The 17,538-nt window shown below is 38.1% G+C and overlaps 1 protein-coding gene across 1 annotated transcript in view; it reads right to left on the bottom strand.

Annotated features, from left to right (window-relative positions):
- Positions 1-3,211: 3,211 nt before the first annotated feature.
- The window catches only part of LOC110171598 (eukaryotic translation initiation factor 3 subunit H), a 52,914-nt gene continuing 38,587 nt past the window's right edge, over positions 3,212-17,538 (bottom strand). The window contains exons 6-8 of the mRNA XM_020937335.2: positions 13,125-13,245; positions 4,385-4,517; positions 3,212-3,459 (exon numbers count right to left, since the gene is read on the bottom strand). Of these exons, the coding sequence (XP_020792994.1) occupies positions 3,365-3,459; positions 4,385-4,517; positions 13,125-13,245 (349 nt within the window). The 3' untranslated portion in view covers positions 3,212-3,364. The remainder of the gene's footprint in view (positions 3,460-4,384; positions 4,518-13,124; positions 13,246-17,538) is intronic.

Genomic DNA, 17,538 nt, shown 5'->3' with positions numbered 1-17,538 from the left:
CCATGTGTGTCCTTGGGCAAGACACTTTACTCACCATACACCAGTGCTTGCGTACACGGATGTACAAATATGTGTGACTGGGTGAGTGCTTGCAACTATCCCATTACAGGTGTTTATTGAGTCATCTAGAGAGAAGTTTAATGCCACACTGTGAAACATTGCAGGCAACAGCATTCCATGTAGTCAAGCAGGCTGATCCTACATTAGAAAGGTTACATATCCTTTGATGTGTAATATAAAAGTGCCTAATCAGGCTGACTTATTTGAATCTTACCTGTCAATCTAATTTATTACAAACACTATGTAGGCTTGACTTATCTACATCTACTGGATTTAATGTACCCGAATATATACGTCCACCTCCCAAATTCATCTGAGCTGGAACAGGGCCAGCGACAAACTTAATGGCATAATCAAACTCATTGCACCATTATGAGATTCAACTTTATAATTTCCCATTTGGAGTTGCAGCTATACTTTTCAGCTTACCTTATGCACCTGCTCAGTGATGTAGTGTATAAACAAATATCTCCAAAAGCAGGCTTTCGATGGCAACACTAAATTGTGAAATAACCCTAAAATGCACTTAACGTCTCTCAGCAGATGGTAACTGTTGTAGGCAGTAATGAAAATGTGGTCAGAGGTGGACTTGGTGAAAATAAGCCCTTCAGTTAACATTTATAATTCAGTCTTTTTTTAACTAATGAGCACAATACAGGCTGACACAACTGTTTTAGAAGCTGGTAAATAGCAGTCCCTACCTTCAAAGAAATATTAAAACATGTTTTTAATAATGAAGTGTCTTTATCTTACATTTTTCATCACGGAACTGGCAACTTATACACCCAAAGCACACTGTAGAACCAAAGTACATAAAAAAAATACTAACAGGAGTGACAAAAGTATCGAAAGTCATATATTGCTTGATACAAAAACTTGTAGAACTTTATACTTATGTGAGCAGGCATCAGTACTAAAAAAACAAACGTCATATTCACAGTACACAGGAGAACCTTTCCTGAATAGCTTTAAAATGATCTTGCTTTGTATCAATTATAAGCAGTGTTGGGAGTAATGCATTATAAAAGTAATGTATTACATTTGCCTTACATTTTAAATATACAGTAATATTGTAATGTAACGAATTACTTTGAAATGACAGTAATAAGTAATAAATAACACATTACAGTTTTAAAGTAACTTGCCGAACAGTGATTATATGACCATATTGACTGGTATACGCCCATGTAGAGGACCTACCTGGACGACTGAGGGTTTAAACAGATATTAGGCCGCATGGTAATATAAAACAAAATACTATTATTTAATGTTGAAAATTAAATTTAAAATGTTTTGAGTTTCAAGTGTCAAGACTGTTGTTTTTTTTTTCCATCATCATCGTGGTATTGAGATGGGTGTTGAGTAGCGAGTCTATTCCTTAGTAATTTTAGTATTGTAACAACACTAAATACTAATAATAAAGAAATCTAAAATACATATACGGATAATTCATAATGTAAAAAGCTTTATTGTATTTGTAACATGCACGTTCTATAGCAGGGGTGGGCAAACTTTTTGACTCCTGGGCCATAAAGGGTTCTAAATTTTGAAGGAAGGGCCGAATCAGGAGCAGATGGAAGGAGGTTTTTTGTAATCTGCCTCATAAGAGAAAAAACATGGGATATGTAGAAAACATATCCCATGTTACTGAAATATCCCATAAATTAAAATCATTACAACAAAATATTTGTCTTTCAAGTCCCACAGTATTTACTATTTATTGAAATGACTTTTAAAACACTGAAAATTATTATTATTCCAAGTTCAGAGGGGCGGATTAAAGATTAAAGGGCCGCATATGGTCCCTGGGCCGTAGTTTGCTCACCCCTGTTCTATAGTATGCAGAAATGTACACTTAACTGTCCAAAGCCAAGTATAAAAAACCAATGACTTCAAAATAAATGTTTGTATATTCTTGAACTTTTCTTATTTGCATGCATGACGCGTATCAAAAAAAGCCAATTTGACTTTTTTCATTAGACAAAGCACTTTCTCTGCCAATTCAATATTATTAATTACTTCCTCTGTTAGCAGCATCTCCAAAAGTGCTTATCAGTTTTAGTCGATTTTGGCAAAACACTGTCGAGAAATCACAGCCAGAGCAGGTGACAGTCTCATTCCACTTTTTGGCAAACCCCACAGCTCTCCATCTAAAAACATATCTTCAAACTGTGCCAATTTTATTATGTAGATCATCTTTCTAAATCCTCAGAATAGACAGATGCCAAGTGCTACCGGAGTAGAACAAAAGGAGATTATTGAACATAAATTTCCATCATCCTTAAGGGGGAAAAGCTTTAAAAATATTGTTTGGTGCAGTGAGACCATGAGGGTTGAGATGAGTAACAGCCACTTTACTTACTGTTCACAAGGTAACAATTTCTACCACAGTCTAAAACAACACTTGAACGAATTTACCGCTATGGCCTCCACCTGCTTGTGTTTCTGAGCTTGTTTCATCACTGCTGTTACGTGCAAGTACCAGTTTAATTATACTGAATTATGCAACCAAGCCCCAGTTTTGCATTTTCTCAACAAAACTTGAGTATGACAAAACACAAAATGATGCTGGAATTCAGAGTTACAATATGGTGCAATTAGCAGGAGAAGGATGTTGTGGCTAAATGGAGGACATAAAACTCGAAAAAGATTTAATAGGAGGAAGCTTATTGAAATAAAGAGTCATACAGTTTTGCATGTAGGACTTCAATTGTTCAACTGGAGCAGGATACAGATGGGAGAGTTGAACTGTATTTTGTTCCGGTACTTGAACAATACTTTTTAAGGATACTTCTTCATTAATCATTTTCTAAAATGACAAAGCCAGATGATCATGCTCTTTTTTTTAATTAAAAACTTGGGAAAACTTTCTAATCATTACTTTGTGGTGACACTGCCTAATAAGTTTAAATAATGCTCTCCCGGGACCCACCAGGCTTTGAAACTTGTGTTAGGTGAATTTCTTCCTTCCATCCATCTTCTTCCACTTTATCCAGGGCCAGGTCACAGAGGCAGCGGTCTGAACAGGGAGGAAAGACCTCCCTTTCCACACACAATTTCTCTAGCTCAAGAGTATTTAAAACCCAAGATGGGTGAAGATGTTGGTGACAAAATAACCAAAAATTTACCAAGAAAAACACATAGTCTGAAATTCTTCTTCCAGGGGAATGACCTTTTATTTAAATGAAAATCTGATAATTTTGTGGCCAATATTTAAGTAAAAACAATGGAGATATTGTGAAGCAATAGGTTTTCTTTATGGCGCTCGCGTTGTCTCTCAGATGTTTGGCTGTCTGTCTCATTTCTAGTTGTGGCCTTGGAGAGCCTCTGCCATGAACAGCTTTCCCAGGTTCTGTGAGGTAAATTCTTTCACGTTCTGGCAGTAGTTGTTAATTTGCCCTGTTGGAAAGAAACCACATGAAATCAAGTGCACCCACACGCACAGAGAAAATGACAAACAAGCCCCCACCTCACCTCAGCGCATGCATATATGAACAACAGGCGGGGGAGGAAGGAAGAGAGAGAGAGGGAGAGGGGAAAGTGCAGCAGGCAGCAGCAAAACATCAAATTAGAGGGGCGTGGAGGGAACGGAAGGATCAGGATGTTGTCAGGAGGCGGTGGAGCAGTGTGAATCAGCAAAAAGGGGCGGTGGAGTTGGAAGATTGAGTCAATAAACTTTAGATTAATGTAATTTCTCCATAATGGTGGAGATAATTACAAAACAGAACCTGAGCTCCAGTGAGCAGAGCAAAGGCGGGGGAAGGTTGGGAGAGAAAGAAAGAGGATGTACCAGGGCTGAATGAAATCATAAAGTATACGGTGTGAAATATTGTTGTAATTATATATAAAATATTTGGACCAGCTTTTGACATACAGTTTTGTTACAAATAAACACATGTTCAATAAGTATCAGAGCTAGAGTTTAAATAAACATCTTCCAATTTTGTTCTAAACCCAGTATAAAAAGTGGGGAGTGGAGAAACAAAGCCAGGAAGTAAGACTGGTGTTCTTTTAACATGCTAGTTATTGTTGGCAGTCATGTGATGGCAAAACTCTGCTCTGGCCTCTGAAAATTTTAAAATGTGTTTATAAATCAGTGCGGTGAATAATAAAAAAAAAAAAAAAAGAGAGAGAGAGAAATAACTTTGGGCCACTGCGAAAAGGTTAAAAATGAACTAGTTCCGTTTTTCAAAATGTTAAACAGTTACAGCGTCTCTAAGTAGAAAGAATCATGCAACTCCAATATGCAATGTTAGTACAGCACAAACTTTGATACACATTTACATGCAGCCCACTGTGTGCTGTACCAGATACAAGTTCTTACCTGCGATAAGAAGTGTGTCCATCCGTGGTGGGGGCTGGGGGGGCTTGAACATTTTGGTGATGTCTTCCTCGGGCAGCGGGGGTTCTCCTCTGCTCTGTCTCTGAGCGTTCTCCTGCTGTCTGCGCTGGAGGTACTGCACACAAACAGCCAGGTATCAGACCAGAGCCAAGACGCCACAACTCTATCATTACTATAATAGAGTCAATATTTGAGGTAAACACAGCTATTGAGCATTATTGCGAGAGACATTTTTGTTCAGCGGTTTGTCAACAAAAACAGACCAAATGCTGATAACAACTTTTCACATTCACGGCTTTGTAATTTTTACTTTAATTATATTGAGGAAAGTTAATATAGAGTAATACTAACAAAATAAACAGCCCATGTTTCACCTTACATTTCCATCAACATAAACATTCATCAGTTGTATCTTCTGACTGTATCTGTATGTAATACTGAACCAAAAAACAAGACAGTCAGACTTCTGGTACTAACAGTGAACAGATGTTAACTGAAGTCATCCACACATGAAAGAACACGTACCTCAGATTAAAAGTTATATTTAAACGAAGTGCTGCAGAAAGTCTATACATACAAGTCTGAAATTATAATTGTGCGAGACTCAAGGTCAGAACGCTTTGTCAAACATGGAGCAAATAAGAGCAAGTGAGAATACGAAGAGAAGTTAGAGCAAATATAATAAAACTATGAAGAGAATTTATAAAATAAACATAGAAGGCTTCGAAAAGTGAGAAAATCTGAACAGAAGCGTAGCAAAAGTTGAAATTGTAATTTGAGAACAGGCACATGCATGCACAATAGTGAGCTCCAGATGTATCGTTTCTGGTGACATTACAACATTCAATAGCCCAGTAATATTTAATACAGATGTAGGACAGCTAAAATTAATTTTGATAAAATGCTCATTTCTGTTGCACACTTGCAAGTGAGTGTGATGTCACCCATAGTGTTCGGCTCCAGTCAAATGAAAAAAAAGAAAAAAAGAAAAAAAAAAAGTGATTTGTTACAGTGGCGAATTTGGAGCCAGTTCCATATTAAGAATGAGAATTTATTTAACCAAACAACGGAGTCAAAGGAGCCGGAAGAGCCCCCATGCTCACTTCCTATTTGGAATGCAGCAACCAGCGGGTTACCCATGTCCATTTATATATACAGTCTATGGTCTCGTCACTAATATAAATGATCAGGTTCAATATTTATCAACTTGCATTTTGAATATTTCAAAGAAAATACAATTCTATATAATGGAAAATCTGTCTTTGCCCCCCATCTGGAATTATAACATCACCTTCTAGAATCTAAAAACCACCAATCAGATCATAGCGATAAAAAGGGAAGATTTTGGAGGAGATATAAAAGTGCTGACAGGGGCAGAGTGATTTGTGGAGGTGTGACAGTCAGTAAATCAGAGGTATCAGGTCTCCAGAGATCCTAAAAGCCTTGTTAATTTGGCAAGATGGCAGAGAGACTCACATAAAACAGAATTAAGCAGTGAAAACACAAAATGCATCTGTACCTGACTGCATAAATACATAAATGTGTTCTTAAATCCTTTGTTGATATGAGAAGGTTTTTATTCAAAGCCCAGTCACTTTTTCGAGCACAATCAGCATGCAAATATATACATGTATGCAAATTCTCAAACAAGAAAATAATAACTGTCGGAAACCTGTGCTCCACCTTTCAAAAATAAACATTAAAGTAAACACTTTCTTTAGTCTTTGTTTCTGATTGTCAAATGGTTCAAAGTGATTGCACGATGATGACAATTTGATTGAAATGAACTAAAATGGAATTAATTATTCTGTGTGCTTGAAGACATCATTACAGAAGCCACCTTTGACTTTTGAGCTATTTTCACACACTGCTTTTGAGTGGCATTGGGAAATCTTATGTGTTTTATGTCCTGGCAGATAAATCAATATTTTTTGAGGTCAGTATTTGCAAAGTAAGAAACTATATTCTCCCATAATGCACCTCTCTGACAAAGTGCAGTAGGCAGCATGTTTGTTTTTTGGTATTTATTTTTTAACAGTTCCTCTAAAATGCCTTGCAGGGTCTTCTAGCAGACAACATCCTCTCAGCGTGAGGTGGGGACTGCCGGGCAAGGTTGTGTTTTTCTACCTGCTGATACTTAGTTTGGCTTTACGATACCAAAGTACAGCTTAAGGATGATAGCAGAAAATCTCAAAGATGCTTTTGTGAAACCGCAGGTGTTTTCAAGAGCTTGGTTGTTTTCTGTGTCAAAAAAGCCTTGGTACAGTGTTAGATCAGCTAACAGCTGCGTAAGCCTGCAGTATCAACACAACTCTGCCATCATTAGCAATAATGTAATTAAAGGCTAAGTAAATGGCATACGCAGTAATCATTGAAAAAAACAGAACAAATAAAAAAAAATAGCTAAACCAGAATGAGTGTCATCTAAAAAAAAGTACTGTCAAATGTATGTAGAATTGTTTTCTACTACACTTTACTACGAGCCACATAGGGTTAATTAATGACTATATTGATAATCAGTGATTCAGGTTTGTTTTATTTAAATTTTTGTTTCTTGTGCTGGTATCTGGTGTCCATAGATAGTGTAGCATGTGTGGATTTTTGATCGTCTTTGATGACGCTCCAGAAACACAAAAAATATAATTAATAATCTTTTAACTAACTAACCCTAACTTCATTCTGGTGTATGAGGCTACTGTACACCAGAACAAGGTTAGTACTGCACAGATTAAGTCACAACATATAGTTGTTACATGGTATGGACACTTACTGTACTACCAGAACAGTTCCAATACAAGGCCCTTCTTGACATGTAGCTCCTGGGCCGCTTAGCCAAGCTTCACTTCACCAAAGTAGTGCTTAAAGACTAACATTTAATCTCTCTTTGCATTCAGGGCTTAAGTGCTTTGTATTCCAATGTGTCAAACACAAAATACTCTATTAGATAAACTTTGAACAACAAACGTGCAATAGTGTGTGGATGGAGATGAGACGTGGGAACCTTTTTTCATCAGTTGTTTTTGATGGTCCCATTTGCATGCAGCAGACTTCTCCTGCCGGCCCTGCACCTCACAGTCCTCACTCTTTCTTCACCTATGTTTGTTGTTTAATGGCATCAAAGCCAATTACACAGCTCAGTAATTACATCAAAATATGCATCTGGATATTGTGCAAAATAGGATCGTTAACCATAAATCATGACTCAAGAGATTAGCACATTTGCCCATAACTAATCTAGTGCTAAGCGATGCCTGCTTCCCTGTGGCTGTAGGGAAAAAAAGAAAACATAAAACAGATAAATCAGCACCGAGTGAGACATAAATTTCCTGATACAAAGACTAACTTAGCCACAGATTGTGCCCGAGAACGCAGCTATTTACAATTCAGAGAGGTGCTAAATGAATAATGCACCTCTCCGCGTGCCCAAGCATCTATTTTTTCCCTTTTTGTTGTTGCAGTTTTCTATGATGATTAATAAGGTTTCATTTGTTCAGGAAGCAGCCGGAGTCCATAGCACTGGGATCACATGGAGCACGCAATGTACATGTCTGAAAAGAGTAATGGCGGTTTGGGCATTGCTTCAGTGTTGTGTGCGCAGCGTGATTTTTCCACATTGTAACAGTCGGAAATGTGAAAAAGTCGACGCCATTAGGGGCTTGTCAGTGTGAGATTGCGTGACATGCGAGGGGGGTAAAGGCTCGGGGCGCGGCGATGATGAGAAGGTCAGGAGGCGGGCGTGATGGATCGTAATGGTGGCTGTGTAGGTCGGCAGGCCTGGGGAAGGCGTGGGAGCAGAGGTGAGGGTTTAGGCAGATAACCTGTAGTTGCACATGAATGTTTCGACTTGAACTTCAAACAGCTGGGCTATACTGGTGATTATTCGGTTTGGTCATCAGGAGTGCTCAAGTAAACCTAACAATATCAATAATACTTAGGGAAGAGGATGAGTATGCATGTCACGATAAATACTTATTGACCAGGGATGGGTGAAATATTGGTTCCACTGTCGTATCAGCCGAGATAGATACCAATTCATTGTTTTCTGATATATTTTGGTGCTTCCTCATACTCTGCATGCCTGTTTGGAATAGACTAATGATTTAATTTGTATCTTTTAATTTCTATATACATTTCTGAGTCTGACTCTGGATTTTAAAAAGATAAAATACTAACACTGGCAAATATCTCATAATTAAAAAAAAATATGAATTGCATTTCATTCAGTTTTGTTCTTGTGAATGTGTACTTGACCAGAATATTATCTGTAATTCATATTCTAATCACAAAATATCATCCTTTGTTTTAGTATCAGGATATATCGTGATATGATCATGACCAGGGCTGAGTATCAAAGAAGTTGCCGATACGATACATAGATCACGATACATATCTCGATACAGTGCAATATATTTCAAATTAATTAAATAATCAATACAGTTCAGTAAAAAATAAAGGCTAAATCATGGCTGTCATACTAAAAGTCTTTGTTAAACCACTTCTTGTGCAAAGTTCATATAAAAAACGCACATTTTAATCATCAAAACAGTGAAAATATCAAATGTGTGAAACAAGTTTCCTTCCTCTAAACAAACAAAACTGTAGTGCTGTAACAAAATAAGTTAGTAAAATATACAAAAAAAAAACCCTCTTGGCGATAAACGAACGATATCGCTAAATTCGTGGCAATGCACACCCCTTTTATCGACTTCAAAAAATAGAAAAAAAAAGTCAATAACAGGGATGGGCCCATATGTTCTATCATTCAGAAAGGGGTCAATATTTTTCGTAGGTAATTTTTCCTTGTACTAGTGAAGATTTAGTTTTGTTATTTTTCTGTACTCAGATTACATTTGAGCTGAAGAATGTTAAATAACTTATAACTCATGAGATCAGGATGAGACATTTCCCATAAGATTACATGAGACAAGATTGAGTCCACGAAACACGACAAGACTTCATAAATAATAAATGAATAGTCCGGTTCAGTTGACAATCTTGGTCTCATATTTTCTTTGATATTTTTGTTGTCATTGTAAAACAACTTCTTTTGAACAAAGGCTTCACAAAACATAATTCACTAGCACTTTGCCTGACCCATTTGTAAATGCGGAGGAAAAGTTCATTCTCCACATATGTGCACAATCTTTTCATTTTTCCCCATGAGAGAGCTTTGTAATAGATCTTCTACCATCCCTAGTAACAGCCATTATTCATCTTTAAATTTCTACAACATTCAAGACATAACTATTGGTTCTAAGCACATTAGTTGGAATAGTTAGTAAATTAAATGTCCAAACCACAGATGTTCAATTTCACAGTCACTGATCAAAGACAAGATTGATCAACCTCATGAACACCTGCTTATCTTTAGACAGTGGAAGCATGCTGAAGCTTCCAAACTGAACCTATAGTCGTATAAGAAGTGCAGACACATAAAAACGCAACTAGCCCAAAGCGGGGTGTAACAAGGAATGGGAGATAAGGCACCATTTAATTTCTCTCTTACTGATCGATTTAGATTTTGATAAGTCGTGTGGTTATGAGAAAAAAATTTGACTTAATAAGCATGAACAAAAAGATACAAATGAACTTTCTTAAACAGCACCCACTCCAGTGCCATTTAGCACACAACATTCTCGATTAGATCTCAATTTGATTAGAATTCAATTAACTGCCAAGTCCAAGGTAGAACCCTCAACCTTCTTTAATGAGAGACAGTGGCCCTGGAGAGATGTATAGTGTACACGTTGCATTATGTTGTATACTGCAGAAGTATTATGTGGTACATATGCACACACAGTAGTCTTTATTCTTTTTCAGTCTGCATTATTTTACCCCCATTTGTGCTACTTCTTGTATTCCACATGAATGCATTCGAGGAACACATCAGACAATGAGGAGAAATAACTGCAATACAATGTAGATGAGTGGATGTAGGTGTCAGGCTCTCCTCAATGACTCAGCCTTTTCTCATCCTCACTGAGTAATGTAATGTGTTTGACTGATGTTTAGGATGCGTCCAGCCAAGGTTATACTTGCAGATGGTGCATAGCCATCTCCTCATAGTCTTGTTTTTTTGGCTCAGCGTAGTAGGAGGGGAGGTGTATGTTTATATCTTGTATGTCTATAATGCAGTGTGTGTGTTTTACAATGTGGTAACACAGCTCTTGTTAAAATTAAGTTTGAGCTCAGTGATTCGTCTCAGTGGTGTGGAGGCAGCTAAAAGAGCATTTTCGCATCATTAAAAGAAAAAGCTGTTTTAATAATACAAGCAGACCCCGTGTCTTTACAGCTCCCCCTGTGAGTCGGCAGTATTTTCTGCATTGTCTCCATGTACCCATTGTGCTTAACCTACTGAACGCATCCTTGTTCGCTGGAGCATAAATCAAATTCTCTGCCACAAAACTAGCTGTTATTTTGATGAAAATGCCCACTTATTTGACAAGAAACTAATGCAGCAGATGGAGTAGGGACGTGCTTGCCATGAGAAAGACGGTGATCTGCATTGGCTGTATGTATTCGGTGAGGTGAGCAATGATATTGTCGTGACAGAAATGTGAAGGTTAACATTAGTCACTCTCTCCTCATTAGTGTCAACACAAAATAACAGGAATGACTTTTTAAACCTGTTTGTCTTTGCTTAAACTTCCTTGTCCAGAGAGCTCAAGAGGAAAAGGTGGGAAAGGAGGACAGGAGAGTGGATACTGTCCAGCTTCCCCATTTACATTTCTTCACTGAATAAATGCAGCCAATCTTCCAGCTCTTCCTGTGTTTGTCTAATTGTTTTCTCGCTGTTGGCTGCAAAAGCTGGTTCATGTGTTCTGGCTTGTATCGAGAGTGGAAAGATGGTATTTAGATTACACAACCAATCCAAGTGCATTGACTAAAAAGAAAGTCTGCAAAAAAAAATCATTTCATAAAGAAAAGTTGGAGAGATAAATAGATGCGAAAAGGGACCCAAGGCTGCCGGCAACGTGATCACATCTCATCTGAAAAGAATTAATCCCAAATACGGACTCAAGCAGGCCATGGCAAAGAAACAAGCCAACACTGGCAATTAACAGGCAACAGGCCTCAGAATGAGCAGCTTTTCTGTCAAACTCAAACCCAAAGACAGACTTATATTATGTTCCGGTCCTGAATGCCACTTGTACTTGACCTCATTTTCCATTCATTTGGTGGGTTTCTGTATTAAAAGATAACAAATGTAGATATGACCCTAGCACAAAGAATCTAACAATACTTTTTTCATTTGAGCCAAATTGGGAAATTTGGCCTGCCACGTTCAGACAACAACAAGTAACAATTGATGCTGATTATTGACAAAACATGTCTTTTGGGCATAGCTGCCAATCAGGCTTGTTCGATTTCCTGTCTGTGTTTGCTGGCATAAGTAATGATGGCTGGTGGTTGGCAGAAGTGCATGTTTCTTGGAAGAGCTGTAGCCCCTGACCTGCCAGTGTGAAAGGACAATGAAATCACCACCACCACTAGCTCATTAAACCTGCCATCAGAATGCCATTGTATCTGCCACAATATATCCAAATATACTTAACATAAGAGTTCTATGCCCCATGTGCAAAATTATGATGTTCTTTTTTTCAGTTTGTTGGAAATTGACAATGTCCCATGAGAACCTTTGGCACATAATGGCCAAATCATGAACTAATGTGCTGCTGAAAAAATGCCATTATAAAAATTTAAAGTATAAAGAGGAAAGCTATGGGCCTATACAGCATGAAAGATGCCAGCACTGCAGTGTAGACTTAAAAAACAGGGCTCTGCAAACAACAGCAATTATTTAGGTAACATAATTTTCTGTTAACAAAATATCTTTATTATGTTTAAAACCAGCTAACCCTGTAGCTGAGACCTCTACAAACCAATTCTGAACTCTGTTATTCTTGTAATGCTTAACAGTTCTAATTTCAATTCTCTTTCTAAACCATGAACTTTGAACTAAATCCTACAATTGAATCATAGATCTAAATAGTAATTGCAATGGCAATGCTTGAAACAAAAAAACGTAATTAGATATATTTTCAAAACCATTAAGCCCTATACTAAACTGATGCGGGTGCAGGTATACTGAAGTGATAATATTGTGGCCTGATATCCCAGTCACCTAACAAACGTTTGAAGTTTACCTTAGTAAAGATATGGGGGAACTTGGAAAAGTGATTCCTGAATGCAATACTAGTAAACCCCAACAAAGAAAAACAAAGCAGAATCCTATAGTCCTAAAAGGTTATTACCCATCTAAAAGCAGCAGGCCCAATGTAAACATCCTCTTTTTTGTATGTGTTCATTTTAAGTTGACATTTTCTACCCTCAACGACGACTTCAACAAGCGTCCCCACTGTGACTATAATGGGTACAGTCCCGATGTGCATATATTGGTAAATGTTCAAAATGCCCTGTTTGCTTGTTACTTTTGTTAGAGCTGCGACTCTCAGTGGGTGCACACATATAATGTGAGTCCATATTTTTCCTGCCCTCTCCCTGGCTACCTGGCGTGTCTGCTGTTTGCATGCTGTGATTATGGCTTCAATTGCTTGTGTCCGAGACTGAGAGAAAAGCTGTGTACAGGTTTTTTCATCCTTCCGACTGTGGGCGATTGTGTTTGAATGCGTCACTGTGAGTTTGTGTTGAACTCTCCCCGAATGTGCACTGGTAGTAGGTGGTGGTTGGTACTGTGCACTATAGTACACACTAGTCTTACCTGGTGCTTCTGCTGCTGCTGCTTGCTCAGGTTGCGGCTGTAGGTGTTGTATTTGACGATCTCCTGGCTCATGTCATCAACTCTGTCCATCAAAAGCTGAAGGCTCTTCTCCAGGTGGTTACTACAAGACAAGCAAGAGTCATGAGTTTATGTTTTGCCAATACAGCTGGTCAATTTGAATCAGAAATGGACAAGATTCTGGCTCGAGGGCATGTCCAGGCAAGGACTTCATCTGGAACCTAGTGTCTGTGATGACATGTATTGCATATGGCACAGTGGAAGTGTAACATTCAAAAGTATTTCACAGTGACTTAACTAAGAATTGGTGTGAGAATGGGGAACGACAAATTCCCAATATGGGTCACAGTGAAGCTGAAAAAAGTTTAAACGTATAGGTGGTGTATATGTGTGTGTGTGTGTGTATATATATATATATATTAGAGCCGACATGGAGACATGCTTGCTGATAAAGGCCGATATTTCAAGTGGGCATGTTATACCTCGTTATAAAGTTTAGACTCTGTACATTATGTTCATTTAATCCAATTTACAGACAGATAAATGTCCTAATATGTGGCTCCGCATCAGTATTTATCTGCGGTGTAATTTGTCTGTGTCTGTGTCCATACTGTCCCTGAACACACCAACAGAGTCAAGTCACTTCACTCACGTGCTATTGTTTACACCCGAGCGGTGCGCAACAGTGAGATTATATTATTTTTACGGACAATCGGTTTGAGTCTGGAATAAAAGGACATTTATTAGTGCAGACTTGTGATGTGAGGAGGAGCCTGTGTGAGCGGTGAGTGTTGGAAATACATCGACTTTGAAGCTAGTTTTGGCTATTTGTTATTAGCGATTAGCTGCTGTAGCTCCCGCCAATAAACAGGCTGTTTTCTATTGGCCTATTGTAAAGTGACTACATTGGCCGTATATTTGCTACTGGACCAGCATTCATATGTAAATGAGCTGTGAATAGACGTGTGAATGATCCACATTTATGCATATAATTAATTACCGCGGCGCACACGTTTTTACGGCTAAAGGCTAATAGCGGTAGTTTATTTACTAGCTAGGAGTTATGGGTCGGTCGCGATCGAAGCGGCTCTTAGAGCCGGATCTTTGAAGCAAACAACGGGAGCATGTTTCTCATTGGGAGCCGTGTTTTCTCTTTTTCTCACTTTTTCTCTTCAAGCCGCTTGTAGACCCGTAGTTTGACAGCAGCAGCAGCTGAAAACGAAACTTTCAGAAATCTGCGTGTGCATAGGATAAAAAAAAAAAAGTGCATATTTGCATAAAATGAATAAACCAGGACTAATCTTGGGCTCGAGTGAGGGAGAGACCGAGTCCCGACACTCAGTCCTGGTTCAGTTCTGGTTTAGTCCTGTTTTACACATGGTTTAAATATGTTTTAGTCCTGGTTTAGTCCTTTTTCAGTCCTGGTTCAGTTTTGGTTTAGTTCTGCTTGCAACAAAACAATCTCAAGAGTCGCTTGGGAGCCGAAAGAGCCAGCTGCTTTAGTGAGCCAAGCCAAAAGAGCCGGTTCTCTAAAAAGAACTGGAACACCCATCACTAGTAGCTAGAATGTGATGCAAAAATGCCATTAGGCCAATCTACTGTCTGTAAATATGACGTAAAGAGTCAGAATAACAATAAATGTTGCCTAAATAAACCCAATTTAGAATCTACTAGAGCCAAACCTAAGTTTTGTAAACAATTCAAGATTTACTGTGAATTTTTACATCACTAAATATATTGGCAGCTCCAACTCCCATTATATCGGTTTCATATCGGCCACAACAAAATCCATATCGGTCGGGCTAATATATATATATATATATATATATATATATATATATATATATATATATATTATATATATCCACCTGTATATAAAAGGATAATATACTAGTAGCAACTGTTTTAGACAAAGAATACCACATATCTCTATAGACAAAACTATTATACATTACCTCCCTGTTTTATGTAAGGGTGCAGTGATATTTATGAGCTTTTGTGGTTAAGAGAGTCTATTTACAATTTGTGCAATAATGAATTTCAACCAAGACGTTTACAAGAACATTTTAGCACAATCCTTATATATTGTTAAAATGTCAAGTGAATATTGTAATCAAGATAATGGAGAGGGGGGGCTTTTTTGTCAATATTGTCCACCCCTATTTCAATGTTATGCAACATATAAAATTGTGAAATATAAATAATAGATTGTGTAGTAAAAAGTTAGGCTGACTGACTCCAGAACATGTCAGAAGAGCAAGCTGAGAAACAATACAGTGAGTCTGAAAGTAGAGCTGTCACCAATGCAGAAAAATACTTGCAATATATTTTAAGCAAATCAAAATGACAAAACTCCTCACAGCTATCTGCATTAGCCTTCCATTTTTGCTTGGCTTTGTGACCTTCAAGATCCAGTTTGATCTTAAGTTTCACAAAATTTATACAGATAAGATTTTTTTAATAACTTGAGAAAGTTGCATGGCTCATGGTTGTAAAATACAGTGATCAGATACGAGGGGAAAGTACATGCAGAAGTTTTGTAATAAAGTTATACTGAAAAGAAACGAAAGGGCAATCTCCAAAAAGGAAGCAGTTGTTCCACAGTGACTCTGCATGATCAATCAATCTAAAAATAAGTTCAAGAAAAATTGCAATTCAATGAAAATGTGACTTAGATGTAGGACCCTCCTGAGAGATGGAAACATCGTAAATGCTACTTTGTACAGTCTGTTTTTGGTGGCCATTGTGCCTTGTCCCTGCAGCAGCTCCATCACTCATAGCTATCCTGAGAAACATCCGACATCAAACTCCGCCTCCCGGGGATCGAGGGGTCCCGGGCCCACTGACCCCTCCACTTGTCCCCGAGCTGCATCAGTCTGCTCCGGTATTACATCGTTGATCCTTTCCCAACATCGCTATGCCGACAACCCTCAACACAACACAACCGCGTCTGTCTGCCTGCCTATCCTCTGTGCCCACCTCCCCTGAGCCTCAATCTTCTTTTTACAAGTCTCTTTAAGTTGCTCCAAGTTCAACCTTTGGTACTTCACTTTTTTGCTCAAAGTCAGTCACCGGCACCGCTCCTCTCAGGATTGCTCTTTCATGAGTGTTTGGGTGATACATAATACAGCTCGTACTGGTGGAAAAACATATTCTGTTTATTCAAATGACAACTGTAGCCACAAGGAGAGCCAGGGCTGTGTGGGGTTTGGCGGGATGTTTGCTGATGTATCGGTATTTGAGTTTTGTGGCCATTTCTGATGGACGAGACAGAATGCTAACGTCTTGTGGGCATATTCAGTCACTTCTACTCTGCTGTTGTGAGAGTTTTCAATTAGCCACTTCATAAATCAATACTCTTCTCCCATGGCTCCGCACATTCACAGCTGAAATATACTTTTGTTGTCAAGACTTCACATGCTCTCAACTTGGCTTAAAGTAGTGCACACTAAAATGGCATCTGCTACAATAACTTTGGAGATGTTAGATAAACTTAGCTACAACTTTAACATTTCTTGGCTATCTATCAATCATCAAGTCCATATAGAGTGGGCATGTTATCAGGTCCAAATACTTCTAACATGGATTCATTTGCCAAATACTATCCAATAGCACAGACATAAGTTCACACCATACTTGAGTGTCAAAAAATAAATGCTTTTTTTTATAGAAAGTATATACAATGGGTAGTAAAGATTATTGGAATGATTGTCAACTAATTTAAAAGTTGAATAATTGTTTTCCAGACTATATACAAACTTGAGATTGTATACTTTTATGAGCAGCAGTATTGTAGTCTTTTATTGTACCGTCAAGATGTTTGAGCAACATCTGTTTAGCTTCAACTGGTTCAAATTTCGTAAAAAAAAAAAAAGTCTTCACAATCTGTTGACTAAATTAACTGAATCAATGAATAGTCAAGATTAATCAATGAGAAAAATGATCATTAGTTGCATGCCTGTAATGGTCCATAGAAATGAATCATGTGCAGATAATAAAGCGGCCACTGTGCCTGTTGAAGACTGACGGGCATTCGATAGCGTAATAATCTGTCGTATGTAGCATAGGCAAAATCTAAACACACAAACTGACAGCCCTGATCCTAATTACATCAGCTAAGCATCCTGCTGCTGTCAACTACTATACAAGCGCCCCACCATAATCAGATTTCCATGTAAACAAATGCAAATGAAGATCACGTCTACACTGTGGAGGAGCTGTTGTCTTTGAATGTCAGGATCAGAATAGTACCTTTGCCATGATGCCACTATGGAACACATTTCTACTGTCTGAAAGAGTTTCCACTAACTTAAGTGAATTGTACCAGACTGTTAGAGGAAGAAGAGGGGCCCATGACAACATAGCAGATAAAATTCCAAAAATATAAATGAAATTG

This window comes from Boleophthalmus pectinirostris, unplaced genomic scaffold (assembly GCF_026225935.1).
Source record: "Boleophthalmus pectinirostris isolate CB_2022bp ecotype Guang Dong unplaced genomic scaffold, ASM2622593v1 HiC_scaffold_6, whole genome shotgun sequence".
NCBI lineage: Eukaryota > Metazoa > Chordata > Actinopteri > Gobiiformes > Gobiidae > Boleophthalmus > Boleophthalmus pectinirostris.
This window is presented reverse-complemented; position numbering and strand designations above follow the sequence as displayed.